The sequence below is a fragment of the Delphinapterus leucas genome, chromosome 9, assembly GCF_059928025.1.
Source record: "Delphinapterus leucas isolate spDelLeu-1000000601 "Yukka" chromosome 9, BTC_Dleu_Yukka2, whole genome shotgun sequence".
Classification (NCBI taxonomy): domain Eukaryota; kingdom Metazoa; phylum Chordata; class Mammalia; order Artiodactyla; family Monodontidae; genus Delphinapterus; species Delphinapterus leucas.
The window spans coordinates 61,660,068-61,679,491 of NC_143137.1; the positions used below are offsets into that span (position 1 = coordinate 61,660,068).

The window sequence follows — 19,424 nt, forward strand, 5'->3', positions numbered from 1 at the left end:
CAAGAAAGAATTACACATATTTTCTAGAGAAAGGCTCATTAGAAATAAAATGAACTTCTGGGACACGAGTTACATCTCTGTAATTCTGCAGCAAAAGGCTCTTCCCTCCAAACAGGATGCACTGAGTGTTTAACACATTAATTATCATCCTTCATCAAGCATAAAACTAACAGTCAGGAAATACAGCTGCAATAGCACAATTATCAACACACTCAGACTACGCCCCACAGCAAAGAAAGCAAATGGGTTGCTTTTCATTAACAGAGCTTGGCACACCTCCCCACAGACAATGTTTTCTTTCCAGCCAGCATCCCAAAAGGCATTTAAGGAGCTATTTGCTTAGGTAAATCCAAAGAACAAGTAAACCATGAAAATATTTAATTAAATTTCAAAATATTCATTATTGATATACAGTGCCACTCATATATATACATATGTGTGTACACATATGTATACCTATATGTATTGAAAGATGATTTGATCAAGCCAAAATCTTTTATATAAAAGACTTGGATTTTTAAAACATTATTAGTGCAAGAGGGTTGGTAAGTAAGGTTATAGTCCATGCTTGACTGTGATACATAAGGTATTCATGGTTGTCATTCTCATAGTTTGTGGCATACAATACGATATGCAACGTGCCTCCATCTGTGCAGTAATGGGCTGGGTGATAACAGTGTTCTATGACACGGGTTTGAGTCCATATAAAGAAAGTAATTAGCTACTAGCTTCAGATTCTAATATAACATGTCATCACTGAAAGCCTAGAGGAATAGCGTTCTAAAGAGATAATAAAAGCATAGTTTATTTGGTTTACTTCTGGACACTTAACATCCTTAACATTATTATAATCTTATTACACCTTAACAGATGTATTATTACTCCTACCGAATTTATATTACAACTGAACTATAAACTGTTACTTAAACCATAATTTAAGGAAGGCTTGGGGGATGTAAAAGGCAATGGGTAGGGACTTCCCTGGTGGCGCAGTGGTTGAGAGTCCGCCTGCTGATGCAGGGGACACGGGTTCGTGCCCCGGTCCGGGAGGATCCCATATGCCGCGGAGCGGCTGGGCCCGTGAGCCATGGCCGCTGGGCCTGCGCATCCAGAGCCTGTGCTCCGCAACCGGAGAGGCCACAACAGTGAGAGGCCCACGTACCGCAAAAAAAAAAAAAAGGCAGTGGGCAATCATCTGCCCCAAATATGTGGAATTATACCTGAAGCACTGCCATCAAACTTTCACTAAATTCTCTGCCCAGAAAGCCTCTAGCATAATCAGCTTGGTCCTCTATGCAGGAAAAACATCACAGCAAAATTTAAGGAGTCATGTTTTCCTCAGCACAGAAGGCCAGGGATACACATAGGATTCTTCTATGCTTGTGGCACAACTTCAATTTCATGATTTTATACTGTACTTTATCAATTAACTCAAATCTGAACCTCTTTAAAACTGTATCTGAGATAGGCATTATCTCATCTTCCATCTGGCCAACTTGTGTTATGTACGGTTGTCTTTCAAATGACTGATAACCTTTGTATTCATTATAATATAAACTCTGACACACATTTATGCCCTAAAACCTAACACTTGCTGCCTTACCAAAGGTTAATCCATGGGATTCTGCTCAGGCCTGTGTCAGAAATGTGAGTAGTGTGAGTTATAATAATTTTAATCAATCTGCCTTGGTCGGGATAGCTGCTTCCTAAGGCGCCGAAAGCAGCAGTAAATCACAGAGAAGGCATGCAGTCCTTACCAACAGCTGTAACATAGCCAGTGTGATAAGGAAGGCTGCGGGTTCGCTGTGTGCAGAACATCTGGCTGGACCAAGGACGATGCACAAGAAATAAAAGGTCTGTCCCCTCAAGTGCTTATAGTTCAACTGTTTACACTATGCAGCATGTCAGCAAGCACCAGTGAAAGAGTAAGTGACCAGCTGACAAGGGGATCAGGAAAAACAAACTCGATGGCCAGGGGATCTGTCTGGGGTCAGGTCAGGTACATAACAAGGTGAGGGGACTGTCTTGCGTTCCTCTTGGGACCTCCAATTAAAGGGTCATGATCTTAAAGTGTTTCTGTCTTAGTACTTTTGTAGATGCAGTGACATTATAAGCATCTCAAAATCAAAGAGGTGTTTTAAGGCAAAAGAAAAAAGAAAAATCTTCTTAATGTTTTGTCAAGCAAAGTGACGAGACCTACTTACAAACTGCCTGAAAAATTAAAAGGAAGGTAATTTCAAGGTGAAGTTTAACTAGTTCTTTCCTGGTCTCTTCCTTTCAGAGATACGACCTGGCAACAAAGCACCCTGTGTTCTGTCACCATTCTGAAAATCCTTTTAGAACCCAAATCACTTCCATATCTCGATATGTATTCACCCTCAGCAACCATTACAGAGCAAAGTGATTCCACCTTCAGTTGTAATACTGAGAACCTGACATTTTGCATGTATTCCTTTTGGGTTGAGAAATCATTGAGTTTAATGTTGCTTCTTCAATTAGAAAATATGACTGCAGTGTTAGGAAAAAATCATATTCTATATTGGATGGTACTCACAGAATAAAATGATATTTGTTAGAAGTAAGGGAAGAAAGGAAAATGCCTTCTTAAGTGAGTATATTTTAAGTTAATAAGTAAAAAGTAATAAAGTGTACTAGACTTGCACAACTTTCTCTTTAGCAATGTCAAACAAGTATTTTAAAGGAGCAGGGCCAATCATTAGGCTCAAGTTCGCCACAATTCATCTCCCAGTAACAAGTACCAAGGTTCAACCTGTGTTTTTGGATGGCTGTGGCTTATTGTTGTATTGAATACTGATGTGGTAAAAAAGACCCTACTAGGGGGCATAATTCTCTCTTTGACATTTAGAGTCTGTTATAATAATGATGCTTGCTTCAACAGACATTGCTGGTGATAGAAACAAATCTTTACTTTTTATGAGATTTTCTAATGGCCTCTCTAGCTCTCATACCTTTTTTTCTTAATGTAATATTTATTTATTTTAATTTTTTTTACATCTTTATTGGAGTATAATTGCTTTACAATGGTGTGTTAGTTTCTGCTTTATAACAAAGTGAATCAGTTATACATATACATATGTTGCCATATCTCTTCCCTCTTGTGTCTCCCTCCCTCCCACCCTCCCTATCTCACCCCTCCAGGCAGTCACAAAGCACAGAGCTGATCTCCCTGTGCTATGCAGCTGCTTCCCACTAGCTATCTATTTTACGTTTGGTAGTGTATATATGTCCATGCCTCTCTCTCGCTTTGTCACAGCTTACCCTTCCCCCTCCCCATATCCTCAACTCCATTCTCTAGTAGGTCTGTGTCTTTATTCCTGTCTTACCCCTAGGTTCTTCATGACATTTTTTTTTCTTAAATTCCATATATATGTGTTAGCATATGGTATTTGTCTTTCTCTTTCTGACTTACTTCACTCTGTATGACATACTCTAGGTCTATCCACCTCATTACAAATAGCTCAATTTCGTTTCTTTTTATGGCTGAGTAATATTCCATTGTATATATGTGCCACATCTTCTTTATCCATTCATCCGATGATGGACACTTAGGTTGTTTCCATCTCCAGGCTATTGTAAATAGAGCTGCAATGAACATTTTGGTACATGACTCTTTTTGCATTATGGTTTTCTCAGGGTATATGCCCAGTAGTGGGATTGCTGGGTCGTATGGTAGTTCTATTTGTAGTTTTTTAAGGAACCTCCATACTGTTCTCCACAGTGGCTGTATCAATTTACATTCCCACCAACAGTGCAAGAGGGTTCCCTTTTCTCCACACCCGCTCCAGCATTTATTGTTTCTAGATTTTTTGATTATGTCTAGCTCTCATACCTTTAACGTAGTGAATTCATATGGCTGATAACCTTTGAAGCTCTCATGGATGGCTGCCATAGTGTGAGAAGTTTTCTCCCAAAAATGGAGCAGAGTGGTCTGTAAAGAAAGACAGTAAAGCTATTAGCATTTTAAATGCCCAGATCTAATCAGGGGTCCTAGAGAAAGAAGTGTGCCCATCTCTGGCTTTCAAAGTTGTTTTTTTTAAAAATATTTATTTATTTATTTATTTGGCTGTGCCGGGTCTTAGTTGCAGCATGCGAACTCTTAGTTGCAGCATGTGGGATCTTGTTCCCTGACCAGGGATCGAACCTGGGCCCCCTGAATTGGGAGCACGGAGCCTTAACAACTGGATTACCAGGGAAGTCCCCCTCAAGGTTTTCTGAAACACGATTTTTACTTATCTCTGCAGCCTTGTTTCCTACTATGCCCCTACTTACACCCTGTATTTCAGCCAAACTTAATGGCTCCCTGTCCCCCTACAGCTCATGCTGCTCCACCACCTGGGACATTCTCCTCTCCATTCTCTTTGTACTTGTCCCATCTGATCCATCCTCCAAAACCCAGGGCTAGTCATTAACCATGGACTTTTGTGATTCCCTCAATTGATTCCATTTCTCCCTCTTCAAGCCTCCATTGGATTTTGTAGATCTCATTTCACTTAGCACAGCCTGTTCTGCCCTTGAGGTAGAGAAAATATAGTCAGACGTTACTGTCTCTGACTTCCTTTCTAAATTTTAAGTTCCTTGAGGACAGGAAATCTGGTTTTATCCACTGTATATTCTCTACAACACCCAGAGTTTGCCTCCCACCCTCAGCTGGTGCTCAATAGTACCGTTGATGGATACGAGTGCCATTCTGAAGGAACTGACAGGCAACGAGGAGACAAAAGCAAGTTCATTAAATTATGGCAACCTGGTGAGGAAGTGCCCATGCCGTGAGAATTACAGCAACAATGCTAAGGGAGTTCAGAGGAGGCTTACTGAAGGAGGGGACACTCTGGTACCTCAGAGTGGAATTTGGAAAGGCACAAGTGGAGAGGGAGAGCACACAGGCAGAGGGAACCACCTAAATAAATGCAGGGAAGTGGGGAATTACAGTGTATATACAGGGAATAGCTAACATTTGGTTTGATTAACTGTAGGATGCTAAAAAAGAGAGATGTGGGAAGTAAATTATGAGAAAGGCAATCTGAACTTCATTATGCCCAAACCATACTTTGGGCTCAAACACCATTTTTCTGTTATCTAAACCTTGTAACATTCTTGGTCCGCTGCATCAAACATCACTTGGTTACCTGGTATGTTGCTAGCATATGAGACAAGAGATTGCATCTGCTCGCTCCCAGAAGATCCACTTTTTGACACACATCCATCTTCAATTTGTCAAAGCTTTTTTTGGCAAGGCGAACTTGTGTTTGCACCTATGAAAGTAAAAGAGAATCTCTGAACCACTCAAACTGTTTGGTTAAAATTTGTCAGTGAGAAAACACCAATAGCGGGATTAACTCTTTCACGTAAGAAAACACCTTTGAAAATTCCAGGCAAGTGAGAAGATGCTACAATATCCATTCTTTACTTCCAAAGGACCTAAACGACAGTACTGTATATCATGATTTTACAGCAGACTTACCATCCTAGTATTTTTCTCAGTCGAATGGTAGAACTCCTCTCCTCTCAAGGCATTCACAAACTGACCATAGTGGGAAGAAGTCTGGAAACACGCAGGGTGGTAAGGGGATAATATTTGCCTTACTGTTTTCCTATGGTTCTTTGAAGCTGAATTCCCCATGTACTCCTCACTCTCCTTCCCCTAATGTTAACATCTTACATAACATGATACATTTGTTAAAAATATGAAATTAACACTGATACAATCCTATTAACTAAACAACAGATGTTATTCAGATTTCACCAGCTTTTCCACTAATGTCCTTTCTTTCTGTTCCGAGATCCCATCTAGGAAATTGTGACACAGCCTAAAAAACTATCCCCACTGATAAACTTTCAACTTTTTATTATTGCATATGTACATCAGCAATCCTCCATCCATCCCTAAGCCGTGCAGTAATTCAGGGATGGAGGGAAGGTCAGGAAGATTCAGAAATGTTATTCTACATATTATTTGATGATAATACAGAAAGTTTTAAAATCTAATACAGCTACATTAAAAATAGTGGAATCAAAATTTCCCCTTCCTCTAACCTGAAGCATCACTATATCCTATTTTAACCAGGGAAAGGTAGTCACATATTAATTTATCTCAGATAATTCATGCAGTTGTAGTTACCAGGTAGGTAACTGGGAGTTGGGAATAATGCTGACTCATTAACGGTAGCTCTTTCATCACAGGATACCTCGGGTGGGTATCTCCGGGGACTCGAGGACAATGTCTACCTTGATCACCATTATATGATAGGCACCTGACGACCTGGTACAAAGCAGGTGCTGAATATATATTTGGTGACCGAATCAAGAAAATTTCCAGACCATTTCTAAAGGTAAAGTACCTGAGTACCATTTTAAAGTAGAACTTTTAAAGTAGTCTTAAAAGGGATAGTTTTATTTTTTAATAAAAATAAACATGAAGATTATTTGATTTAAAATGTATTAATTTTACCACTAATAATTTATATTCACAGCTTTTAAAATTATAGGGTATTATACAGTAACAGTAGCAATTGACACAATTGTTATCATTTGTAACAATTTAATAATCAAAACAATTCAACAATAGATATAATTCAAAATTAATATTATACAATCGATACAAGTGAACAATTAATACAATTCGCTCATCACATGCCAGCTTTATTCTCTGTTAGCCTCTGTTATTGCGCTCTGATGGCTGAGGGTACGAGGCTTCATCAGGGGAAGTAACTGACAGGCAGGGCTGGCATTCTAGATTAGCCTGCCTGACTCCAAAGCCACGCTCTTCTGCTGCCCCAAACGACTTCCACTAACCATTGCAAAAATCAAGAAGCTCCAAATCATGATTCTACCCAGAAGCACAAGGTTTCCTGTAGGCTTCTATGGAATTGGAAAATAATCAGGCAGTACATTTAATAGCATATCGACAGAGTTAATACCCTATATGAATAGGGTCTTGTTTCTGTAGCTGTGTAAAGCATTACCTAAGAATTCCTCTGTGTTCCTAGGTCTACAGAGCTTGGAAAACCAGCAAATGAAACCATCCAGCTCCTCTCAAAGCACACCGTGAGCTTAAATAAATCCCAGAACTCGATCATTCCTCACTGTGGAGTGGAGAGACTCTAGGGAAAGCTACTGGGGTGTGCGGACTATAAAAAGAGTTAGGATGTGTTAAGTATCAGTGATTTTCTGCCCTCCTTTGAGAGGAATAGGGATGATACAAAAGAGAAAACCCAAGTTCCTGAAGGGAGAAGTGGAAGAGTGTGGAGGGCAAGAAGTTTAAGCAGCTGGGAGTTTCACTGCAGATCCCCACTGGTTCACCAGTTGCTCGAGCCAGGAAGAACTCCTCAACTGGGATCCTGAGAAGCACCTGTCTTTACCCTTTCCTTCTGAAGGGGGAGGAGATAAATACACATGTGAGCTTTCATGTATGCATTCATTCAACACATGCTTAGTGAGCATTAGTGCCTATTATGTGTCAGGACCAGTGCTTGGCGCTGGGAGGTCTGTAAAGGAATGAGACACATAGCAGGCGGTCAATAAATACTTAAGAATGAATGCGCAGAGGCACAATGACCCCCTAGTCTTTTAGAGAAGACAGATAAGTTAGCAACTATATTATAATACAATGGGAAAAGTAAAACAACAGAACTAAGAGTGAAGACAGAGGTAGCACAGACAAGGGAATGATTAATGCTGGGGGTGGCATGGGCAGGGGTGTTGATCAATGGCATTAAAACCCCAAGTACAGGCTTTCTAGTATCCATACCCTTAGCCCTGTAACTTTGTAGTCTCCTCCCACTCTGACACTGGGCTTGGTATATGACTTGCTTTGGTCAATGGGCCAAATGTGATGAAACTGGAAGCTTGGGGAAAAAAATGCCAGCATGCTTACACTTTCTCCCTCCCTTATCTGGGACTGCCGTGAGAACATGCCCAGGTCAACCTGAGAATGTGCCTGGGCTGGCCAGTTGGAGAGGTGCTGAGGCTTGTGTATGCAAGAGACACGAGGAGGAGAGCCCAGTGGTCCCAGCAGATCAGCGTTTGGCAAGCTGATGCCCAGACATGTGAAGGAGGCCAGCCACGGTCAGCAGAGCCTCTTCCCTCCCCACAGCTCACGGGTGAGCCCAGCAGAGACCAGAACTGATGTGCGAACCCACAGACCTGTGAGCAATAAGAAATGCTTATTGTTTTAAGCCACTGAGTGTTACAGTTGCTTATTTCATAGCATTATTGGGGCCATATACATAACTGATATAAACGGTAAGTAAGGGGCAATGAAGGCTTCTGAGATGGCGGGATATCTGAGGTGAGTCTTAAGGCATGAATAGGAGTACATAGTAAATACAAGGTAGCCATGAGGCTGGCCTGCTTATGCGGAGGTTCTAGATTTTTCTAATTAAATACAAATTACTTTTCTGTGGGGATGTGAATTTTGCTTTTTCCTTTACATTAACATAATCAGTTACACACAGATATTCTTTTATCCTAGAAGAAAACTTATAGATATTCTTTTATCCTAAAAGAAAACTTAATTCCCTTGCTTATAACACAAAGCTCATGAATTAACATACATTGAAATGTGCCCTAATTTAATTTTGTTTGAATTTTGTAAAGTAATTTTAGAAACCTAGAAGACGAATTCAGCACTTGACCCAGTGAGTTCTGAAAGGCCATATGCTTTGTGTGTCAACAATGATTATTAAAATACTTAATGCACTGCTGAGTTGCCAAATGAGCCCTTTCCCTGCCAAACAAGGAGGATGTCACACTGTTGGGCATTTTGAATACGGCAAAGTTCATTTAATATTTTGTGTTCCATGTCTGTTCTCTAAAACACATTTCCAGTCTGCAGCCCGAGGACAAAACACCAAGGACACAGGCGAGCATAGGCCACCAACAAGAGTCTAATTTCATATGCTTCCAGATGCACTTAAGTAAAAAATGTTTTGATTATTACTCCTTTCAATCCCAAATAAATTATATTCAATTACAGAAACATCTTGAGGAGCTCCTGTAGTTTTCAAGGTTCTTTAAAAAAATCTTCAAATAAATGTATCTTTTTTTATTTCTTAATTTTACTCCTGTTGCCCCAGCTTTGTTCTCTTATTCTCCAAGCTCTAGGAAATGATCACATATATTTGACCCTCTTTAGCATGGGTCCTGCCTTCCCAAGGCTGCAGAAATTCAATTTACCAGAGAAAGGAGTAATGTCTTGTGTGCCAAAACTACAGGGCACTTCTCTGTACTTACTCGTCATAACCTGAAATTCTACCTCTTAGCCCCAACTTGAATTACATATGATGAAGCCAAAGCCATTCGTACTCAGTACAATCTGGCTTCTCCATTCAGTGGGAAAAGTCTTCATATTACTACACAACCAAATAATTTGAGAGTAGCTTTGCATTATTTTCCTAGTGTTTTTTTTCCTTTAAAAGTAAAATAAAGCCACATCCCCCATCTTACTCTTACTTTTACATTGTCTTCTAGAAGATGGATTTGCCTCTCTCCCTCTATCCATTCACTTAGTAAATATATACTGAGTATCTTCCACATGCCGATAACAGTGAGCAAAATGGAGGCCTCATGATGACAGTCCAGTGGGCATTTTCATAGCAGTGAGGAAATAACTACAAACTGAGTGAGGTGATCAGAAGGAAAGCCACACAGTTCCATAAGAATGATTTACCAAGAAATCTGAACAAGAGTATGTTCTGGGAGGTGGTGCTCAAGCTCTCTTCTGAAGGACTGAGCATGGTTAATTGTGCAAGGAAGAGAGAGCTCCAGCAGGGGGAGGAGGATGTGCAAAGGCCCTGGGGTAGAGGGCAATAAGACAGGCCCCAGAAAACTAGTGCAGCTGGATTGCTGAGAGCAAACAGAAAGGTGGTGTGAGATGAGGCAAGAGAGGTGGGCTGGGGCATATCTCAGGGCCTTGGAGGTGTGCTCAGGATTTTAGTTTTTATCTTAGAAGCAGTGGAAAAACACTGGAGTCTTTGAAGCAAGGAAGAGATAGAACCCTATTTTCAGTTTGAAAAGATCACTCATTGCAGTGTGTGGATGGATTGGAGGGAGAAGAGAATAGATGAGGATATATCTAGAGTCAAGGGGAGAGATGATGGTAGCTTTAAACTTGGGTAGTGATGCTAGATATGGAAAAGAATGCTCTGACTGGAGAGATATTTAGTAGGTAAAACAGACTGGACCTGGTGAGGGGTTAGATGTTGGGGGTATAGAGGATGACTCCTATGTATCTGACCACTCCAAGCCCAGTATCACTGTCTAATTTTCCTTTTCCATCAGGTGATTCTACTCATGTCAGTTCTTGTAGACACCTCAGGCCACCTCAGGATTCTTGGCTTGCTTTCTCAACCAGTTCTCAATACTCCTCCCTAATTAACTTCTCTATTCACCCCTATCCATGCATCCTGCATTCAGAGAAAAATTTTAAGATCAGAGAATACACGAATTACTTCTTTTGACTTTTAGGAAGGTGCCACAAGAGAAAGTCTAGCCTATCTGAAGTCACTTGAAAAACAGAAGGTCAGATAATTGGCTTCATTAAAAGAAGATTGTTTTTCTGAGGCCAACATACTAACACCTCTAGAGGGTCAGATGATCAAACATCTTGCTGAGTCATTTTACTGGACCTGATTTATCCTATACTTATCCACTGATGGCAGGAGCAATTCTGACATTGTATTACGTACAGAAGTATGTATAAGTGACTGGGTGTGCACCATGCATGTGTGTGGGCAGCCACGTGTAGACTTTAGGAGCTATCTGTTTTTGGTCTCCCCTTAACAAAACCCTCACCCTGCTTTCAAAAATGTTCCTTTTCTTTATTCTAATAATGTGGCTTAAATGGGGGTTGTTGGTATGCTCTTTTATAGACCACCCCTCCACTCCTACTGACTGGCCCAGGGATGAGCACCTTAACCCAAGGTGAGTCAGTCACAAGGCACCATGGATGCCTGATTCAGGGAAAGGCACTTGGTTCAAGCTGGACGAATCAGAGCCCTTCCTCAGGATTTTTTAACTTGGAACTAGAGAAAATAAGTCTCAATCCTTTTCTAGGGACTTCCTGCACTAAGGGCAGGAAGTCGTGGCATTTGAATTTCCTGTGGTATGAAGAAAATTGGTCTGAGAGAATAAAGGTGACATATAGAGAAAAGCATAGAAGAGACAGAGTCCTAGTGGCATTCAAATTCCTGGATCCTGCTGCCCTTCCTATGGTCACATGAGATTTCTCCCTTTGCCTCAATTAATTCAAGTTTCTGCTATGCGGAACCAAGCACTAATACAGGCTGCTCACTTTTGCCTTCTTGGAAATTCATATGAAAGGTTCTATGATAAGGATCCTTTTTTAACTTTGATTATTCCAGGGTTTCTAAAATTTATTTAAACAGAGAACCCTTCCCATATTTCATATGCCACCTATTACATGCAATACATTTTTTAGGGGGGAAATCCCTGTTTTACAGAAGAAGAAATCACGACTTAGATACTTAACTGATATATAAAAATTAGAATCAAACTCAGGTGCGTTTGGTTCTCTAATTGATGCTCTTTACATTAATCCATGGGACACAGGGTAATTGATCTACCATTGACCACATAACTCACAGTGTTCCAAGTCTATGACATGCACAATAGGTGCAGGTACCATTTCAGGAATCGACTATGCTGTACTTATCGATTTAGATGTTGGCATAGGGAGACTCCTAAGCCACATAGCCTGAATAGTACTTCTATCAGAAATCTAAGGCTCTTTAGCTCAGACTCAACAAAGTGGAAAGAAACCAGCGCATCAAATTCCCTTAGGTGCACGGTGGTCAGTGGATTCCCTGATTTCTAGAGGAAAAATATGCAGAAAGGTATCTGTTTCATTCTGTGCCTAGAAGCTGATGCCAGCACTGTTACCACCACTAGCATCACCACCACCACCATCATCATCACTATTTCTTTTTTAAGGTTTAATTAAGTTTTTAATAGGGTAAACATTAATCTTGTTTAAAAAACATTTTTATTGGAGTATAATTGCTTTACAATGGTGTGTTAGTTTCTGTTGTATAACAAAGTGAATCAGCTATACATATACATATGTCCCCATATCCCCTCCCTCTTGCATATCCCTCCCACCCTCCCTATCCCACCCCTCTAGGTGGTCACAAAGCACCGAGCTGATCTCCCTGTGCCATGTGGCTGCTTCCCACTAGCTATCGATTTCACATTTGGTAGTGTATATATGTCCATGCCACTCTGTCACTTCGCCCCAGCTTACCCTTCATTACTTTTAATCAGCTTTATTTATGAGGTAAGATTTAATTTTAGGTGTACAACTCGATGAGTTCTTGGACAAATGTATACAATCATGCAACTACCATCAGAATTATGATACGGAACATTTCTATCACTCCCTAAAGTTTCCACTGCAGTCAATTCCTTCCCTCAAGTCCCAACCCCTGCCAACTACGAATCTGCTTTCTGTCACTACAGATTAGGCTTTAGTTCTAGAGTTTCATATCAATGTAGTCTAGTTTTTTTTTTTATGACTGGATTCTTTCACTCAGCATAAACCCCTGGAGATCAATGTTGTTACGTGTATTTACAGTGTGTGCTGTCTTATTTCTGAGTAGTATTTAATGGTATTGATACAGCGCAATTTGTATACTCGTTTGGGTTGTTTCCAATTTTAGGCTATTTTGAATAAAACATCTGAGCATAAGTTTTTGTGTAGACATGCTTTTCATTCCTCTTGGGCAAATATCTAGGAATAGGATTCCTAGATCATACAGTAACTGTAACTTCACTTTTATAAGAAACTGCCAAACTGTTTTCCAAAGTAACTATATCATGTTGCATTTCCTACCAACAATGAATCCAAATTCCACGGGTTCCATAGCCTCTTTAACACTTGGTATTTTCAGTCTTTAAGTTCTATCCATTCTAGTGGATGTGTAGTCATAGTTATTATAATTTTAATTTACATTTCTCTAATGACTAAAGATGTTGAAATTCTTTTTAAGTCTTATTTGCCACTTATATATCTTTAGTAATGTGCTTATTCAAATCTTTTGCATATTTTTAAAAATTAGGTTTGTCTTTTTATTACTGGGTTATGAGTTCTCTATATGGATAATATAGATCCATTATCAGACATAAGTTTGAAAACATTTCCTTTAAGCCTGAAACTTGCCTTTCATTTTCTTAAAAGTGCCTTTTGAAGATAAAACATTTAAAATTTTGATGACATCTAATTTACCAAATTTTTCTTTTACCTAGTTTCTCTTTTTGTGCCTTTTTTACCAAAACATTCCCTAACTCAAGGTCACAAAGACTTTTTCCTGTGCTTTTTCTTCCAGAAATTTTGTATTTTCAGCTATTACATTTAGATCTATAATCCATTTCAAGTTAGTTTTTGTATGGTATGAGGTATGGGTATAGGTTGATTTTGTTTTCCCCACATGTGGATATCCAACTGTTCCATGTGTTGAAAAACTGTCCAACTGCCCATTGTATTGCCTTGGTTGGCACTTTTGGCAAAAATCAACAAGCCATTATATGTGTGGGTCTATTTCTAGACTCCCTATTCTATAATTTTGATGTATATGTTTATCCTTATACTAATACCATGCTGTCTTGATTACTGTAGCATTATAATGAGTCTTTAAGTCAGGTAGTATAAATCCTACAATTTTTTTCAGAATTGTTTCAGTTATTCTAGGTTCTTCATATTCCTACACATATCTTAGGGCTAGCTTGACAATTTCTTCAAAAAAGCCTTCAGGATGTTGATTAGCACTGCACTGAAGCTACAGATTTACTGGGAATTGACATCTTAACAATATCTTCAGACAAATGAACATAGTATATCTTTTCATTTATTGGATCTTTAACATTCTTTTAACATTTTGTTTTTCAGATGTTAGGGCACAGATTTTGCACGTTTTGTTAAATTTATTGCAAAGTATTTCATATTTTTGATGCTATTCTAATTTTTATAAATTTCAAGTTCTAATTGTTCATTACTAGAAATATGGATTAATTTTTGTAATTTGATCTTATATCCTGTGACCTTGTTAAATTCAGTGATTAGTTTTAAAAGCTTTTTCTGAAAGATTTTTCAGGATTTTCCCTCTCTATAATATATCTATGTAGACAGATCTATGTATATATATATCATGTTGTCTGAGAATATAGACAGTTTAACTTCTTCCTTTCCATTTGTATGTCTTTATTACTTTTCTTGCCTTATTGAACTGGACAGGATAATGTTGACTAGAAGTTGATGTGAGCAAACATGCTTGCCTTATTCCTTATCTCAGGGGGGAAGTGTTTAGTCTTTTATAATTAAGTATGATGTTAGTTGTATGTTTTTCATATATGCCCATTATCAGTTGAAGATATTCTCTTCTACTCCTATTTTGCTGAGAATTTTTATCAGGAATGGATATTGAATTTTATCAAATGCTTTTTCTGGATCCATTGAGATGATCATATGGTTTCTTTTTGGTCTATTCACCTAGTAAATTACATTGACTGATTTTAAATTGACCTCCATTCCTCGGGTAACCACATTTAGTCAAGATTATATTTATTTCTGTTAATAGTCCCTGTTCTGAAGTCTATTTTGTCTAATGTTAATGTGGCCACTTCAGATTTCTTTTGATCAGAATTTATAGGCCATATATTAATGTATCCGTTTACTTTTAACCTAGCTATATCTTTATATTTAAAGTGAGTACTGAGACTATTCTCAGCTCTGTCTTGCTTTTTTAAAAATCCAATCTCTAACTCACTTTTCTCCATTTTATCTATAGAGAACTATATGAGACTTAAAAAATATTACCAGTAAGAGGAATTGGAATTAGTCTGGCGTTAAAGTGAATCCACTCTGCTTCAGGATAATCCTATTTATTTCCCCAAGTTCCTTAAAAACCACCTATATAGTAATCAGCTCTGGATTTGATTAAGAATCAAAGTATATTAAATTTTTGAGTTTTAAAAATTCTCTTTTAAAATAGGACAATATTTGCTTGTTATATTATTTCTGGCATCTCTGATTTCTCAAACATTACTGGCAGTATTTCTGTGCTTGGATACATGAGTTCTTTCTGGGACATAATTTATCTAAGTCTGGTGACTAAGTTATTTAAATACAACTAATACACATTAGCCCCTTTCATGGACTGAGCCTCAAGTTTTCCTCAAGAGGTCCTTTCTATCCTTTCCAGTTTTAATACCACCTCCCTTAATGGAGGAGAAAGTATAATAGGAGTTTAATAGTTCTGCTTTCTTTGCTTTTGCCATTAAAATTAAATCATCCAAAATTATTTTCTAGCTCTGTCCACAGTAAAGGTCTAAATATAGTGGCTAACTCAGAAGCAATGAGCACCCCTAGCACCCAGATCATGGTCTCTAACTATCATATCTCTCTTAAAGGAATCAGGGTTCCTTGTTGAAATGGCTGATTCCAGGGTTAGGGCAGGAAACATATAAGATGACCCTGAAATATTATGCTGTATAAGAAATCAAAGAAGACCACTATCAGGGTCATGTCAAAAGGATTCAGGAGTCAACCTGAAGAGGCTCTCACTAGCTGAAGATGAGACAATTTGAACACCAATAAAGTATTATCAGCAACAATTAAAACACATCCAATATATTTAAATCTCTGAGTTCATAATGATACTTAAAAACAAGGAAATGAACAAATTAACTGAAAACCAAAAAACCTCATTGGGCACCTGTAGAGAATGCCAGTGAACCAACTCAATATTTTGACAAAGAACCAAACATTTATCCTGACTTGCCTATCAAACTGTACTGACCTGGTAGTTGATGAGGGAAAGTTACTCATTATGGAACCATTCAAATTTACTAATGAAGAAGAAATACAGAATATATTAAACCATCTGTTCCTAATAGTGGGCCTATCTTCACACTCACAACAGTTTTATTGTTATTAGGATGTTTCATAAACCTCAATCATTCCAAGTTTTAGCCTTCCTGATATCACTCTTACTTCTAAGTCCCTTCTTTCCTCCCAAGAAATATTACTGAGTACCTACGGTTCTAGGTGCTGAGCATAAGCAGGAAATAAAGTCTCTACTTTCATGATGGTTACATTCTACTGGTTAAAACTGGACAATAAACAACAAAAGTCAATCTATTGTTTGTTAGATGGTGAAAATAAAGCAACAAAGGAAAGATATATTTGCAGGGTTTGGGAGGGGTGATAGAGGAGTCTCTTTTAAATGGAAAAATCTGGGAAAAGCTTCCTGAGAGGTGATTTTGGACCAGAGATTTGGAGGAAGTGAGGAAGCAAACCATGCTGATATGGGGTTGGGGGTGGGGTGGGAGTGGAGCATTCTGAGCAGAAACAATGGTGAACGCAAAGGCACCAAGGCTGCTGTGTGCTTGGCTTGTTCAAGGAACTGTGGTCATAAGTTATATGCTTTAGTTACGTTTAAGGTAGGCTAGGCTAAGCTATGATGTTTGGTAGGTTAGGTCTATCAAATGCATTTTCAACTTATGATATTTTCGACTTATGATGATTTTATTCGGACATAATACCAATGTAAGTTGAGGAAGATCTGTACATGTTTAATGCTGCAGCTGGGACGGTTAATAAGCAGTATTTTGCCAAAAACAAAGAAGATGTGGTTGTCATCTTACTTCATTTCCTCTTAAGCATGCAGTTTGAACTTTAACAATTCAGGATAATAAATAAGCCGTGATAATTTCAAGATTTTTCATTATTGCTGAAATTACAGATAAAATTGAATCTTTTAGCTAGCATTCCCTTTACATGAACTAATAAAACTTAATTCAAGGCAACAATTTTGGATCCACCTGTGTAATTAGGACAGGCACACATGTGGCTGACAGAATCTCAACTCATTTACACGAACACTTTCATTCAGATGCTCATTTTCAGATACTAATAGGAAAAAAAAGCCAATTTCTTCACTACTCTGCTCTTCACAAGTTCAAGTTTATAACATGTTCTGATCATGAGTATAAAAGTTACCTAGGAGAGTGGAGCACACCAATGCCTCAGGGTGATGTATAAAATATACATTTTATATACAAATGTATAAAATATTGTACTAGGAATGTATGAAGTACTGGATGAATGCTTTCATCAAGTAGTTATCTCAATGAAGATTCAGGAGAAGTAGAGATACATACCACAGTCTACACTCTTTTGAATTTCCAGGGAAGAGAGTTTTAACTCTCCTTTTTTTAATTTCACCTAATCATGTGTTCCAAGTTGGGTGAGGAGAAGAAAAGGGAGTGAACACTTCCGGAGGGCAGTGTTTTACAAATGGTTCATACTGCAGTTCTTCAAAGCAGGCAAAATTATCCTCATTTGCATAGAAGAAAAAACTGAGGTCCAAAGTAATTTGTCTAAAACCAAGCAGCCAGTAAGTAGAAAGGTAAGGACATGGCCTCGGTTGGATGCCGTCTCGTCTTGTATAAAATACAGACTCCACACCCATACCCTGCCTGCCAGCCTGCAGCCCATCTGCCTCCTCTCCCACATCACCTCCCAGGCACCATGTGATCTGGGCATACAGAGCTGCCGTTCTCCAGCTACACCAAGACAAACCCACCCCCACCTTCTGCAAGATTCCTCTGCCTGGAAAGCCCTCTTCCCGTTGTTGTGCACATGGCAACTCGTGCTCACATTTATGGTTTCCACTCAAAGGTTTTCTCCTTTGAGAACCTTTTCCTGGAATGCTCCTCAGCTGAGTTAACAGCTTCTTCCTCTCTATAATCAAGGCACTTTGCAAACTGGCTTAGGACCCAAAACTATGGTAATTGCTACCTGCTCCCATGTAGGCCCAGCCGCCCTCTGGACTGTAAGCTGCACGAGGGTAGAATTACACTATTCAATTTTATAAGGCTAAGTCTACATGCCTCCAGGTAGCAGGTAAACAAAACAACGAATGAATAAAGGGAGGGCACCAGAAGGAGTGAACCATCAGGCCTTGTCCTCCCACTATGTAATATGTATAACATGTTCTGTTTGCTCAATTACCCTTAGACTTTCCCAGACACCATCCCTCTTCCTCAACCACTATCACCACCACTCACTGATTAGGTATAATACACATGCACATATTCTCATTTGATTCTCACAACACTCCTACACCATAATTTTGTTTCTGTTTCACAGAGGAGGAAGCTGGTTTTCAGAACCATTAAGTAACTCACCCAAGCTTACTTGTGAGCAGGGGAGGGGCAGGATGTGAAAGCCCATGTTCATTTCACCAAATCACTTTGCTTTCCTAATTGTAGCACATCTCAAACCAGTTAGGTTAACTGTATATTACCCAAAATGCGATGTCAGCACTTCACCTACTACTCTATTTTCCTTGTCAACTCATTACATCAAAATAATCTAGCATGTTAAAAGTTTGTGATTCTGGCTTCTTGTTTTAAAATACAAACCATGACTCACTATGCAATACATTCATTCACATAGGAATCAAAGAGTAAAATGTTTTCTATTCTCAAGCCCTTGGCAAGTTGAAATAAATATGTTTAAAATGATTCACAATTATGTTATTTGTGACACGCAGATATAGTTCAGATTAGTTAGCTATCACACTGACCCAAGTGTCTTTTTTTTTGTTTTGTTTTTAACATCTTTATTGGAGTATGACTGCTTTACAATGGTGTGTAGTTTCTGCTGTATAATCCCAAGTGTCTTAATGTTTGCTCAGCTGGCGATTTTTTTTTTTTCTGTTTTCTGTTTTTAACTTAAGAAAGCAATTCTGTCATCAGAAAATTTAACCGACTGGCTTCACTTCCTCTTTCAGGTCATTAGTGGAAGTATTAACTCAGGTCACAAGACAGAATGCAGGACACCCGCCTTATCAATTTCTCTCTAATCTGAGAAGCACACACTTCAGGAGACAGTAAAAGGCTATATTACTGTCTCTTTATCCCACTGATACTTTTGTATTTTATTGAGGTTTTAAACATATGCCATTATTCCTTTTCTTTTCACTACTGTTTTATGGATCATTTATTCATGTCTATGTGCCACGTGAAGGCTGGCAAGTTTGCCTCTGTCTCTTGTCTGCCTAAGCTAAAACCTGCTTGTACTTCATATTACAGTATATTTTTATTATACTTATTGATGATTCTGTAAGTAATCATAACTCAGAAACACAAATCAACTCCTAAATCAATAGGTGAACTGATGTGCTAAGAACCACCTCGTTTGAGGGGTCGTGTTAATTCACTCTATTGTAGGTCCTGGATAAAGTGAAAAGGGAAAAAGATCAATCCTCTCCCTTTGTAGACATTCTGCTGCCCTTGAGTTCCAAAGTGTGGTGGAGCTGGGAGTTCAGGGCAACCTGGAAAGACCATCTCAAGAACAATACTGTCACTGGTTCCCCAGAACATTG

General features: G+C 38.8%; 1 protein-coding gene across 8 annotated transcripts in view; it reads right to left on the minus strand.

Annotated features, from left to right (window-relative positions):
• The window catches only part of ICA1 (islet cell autoantigen 1), a 145,342-nt gene that overhangs the window by 37,624 nt on the left and 88,294 nt on the right, over positions 1 to 19,424 (minus strand). For all 8 annotated transcript variants that reach the window (XM_089917659.1, XM_022586959.3, XM_022586979.3 and 5 more), the window contains 2 exons: positions 5,148 to 5,273; positions 3,851 to 3,949 (listed from right to left, as the gene is read on the minus strand). In XM_089917659.1, coding sequence (XP_089773785.1) covers positions 3,851 to 3,949; positions 5,148 to 5,273 — 225 coding nt within the window. The remainder of the gene's footprint in view (positions 1 to 3,850; positions 3,950 to 5,147; positions 5,274 to 19,424) is intronic.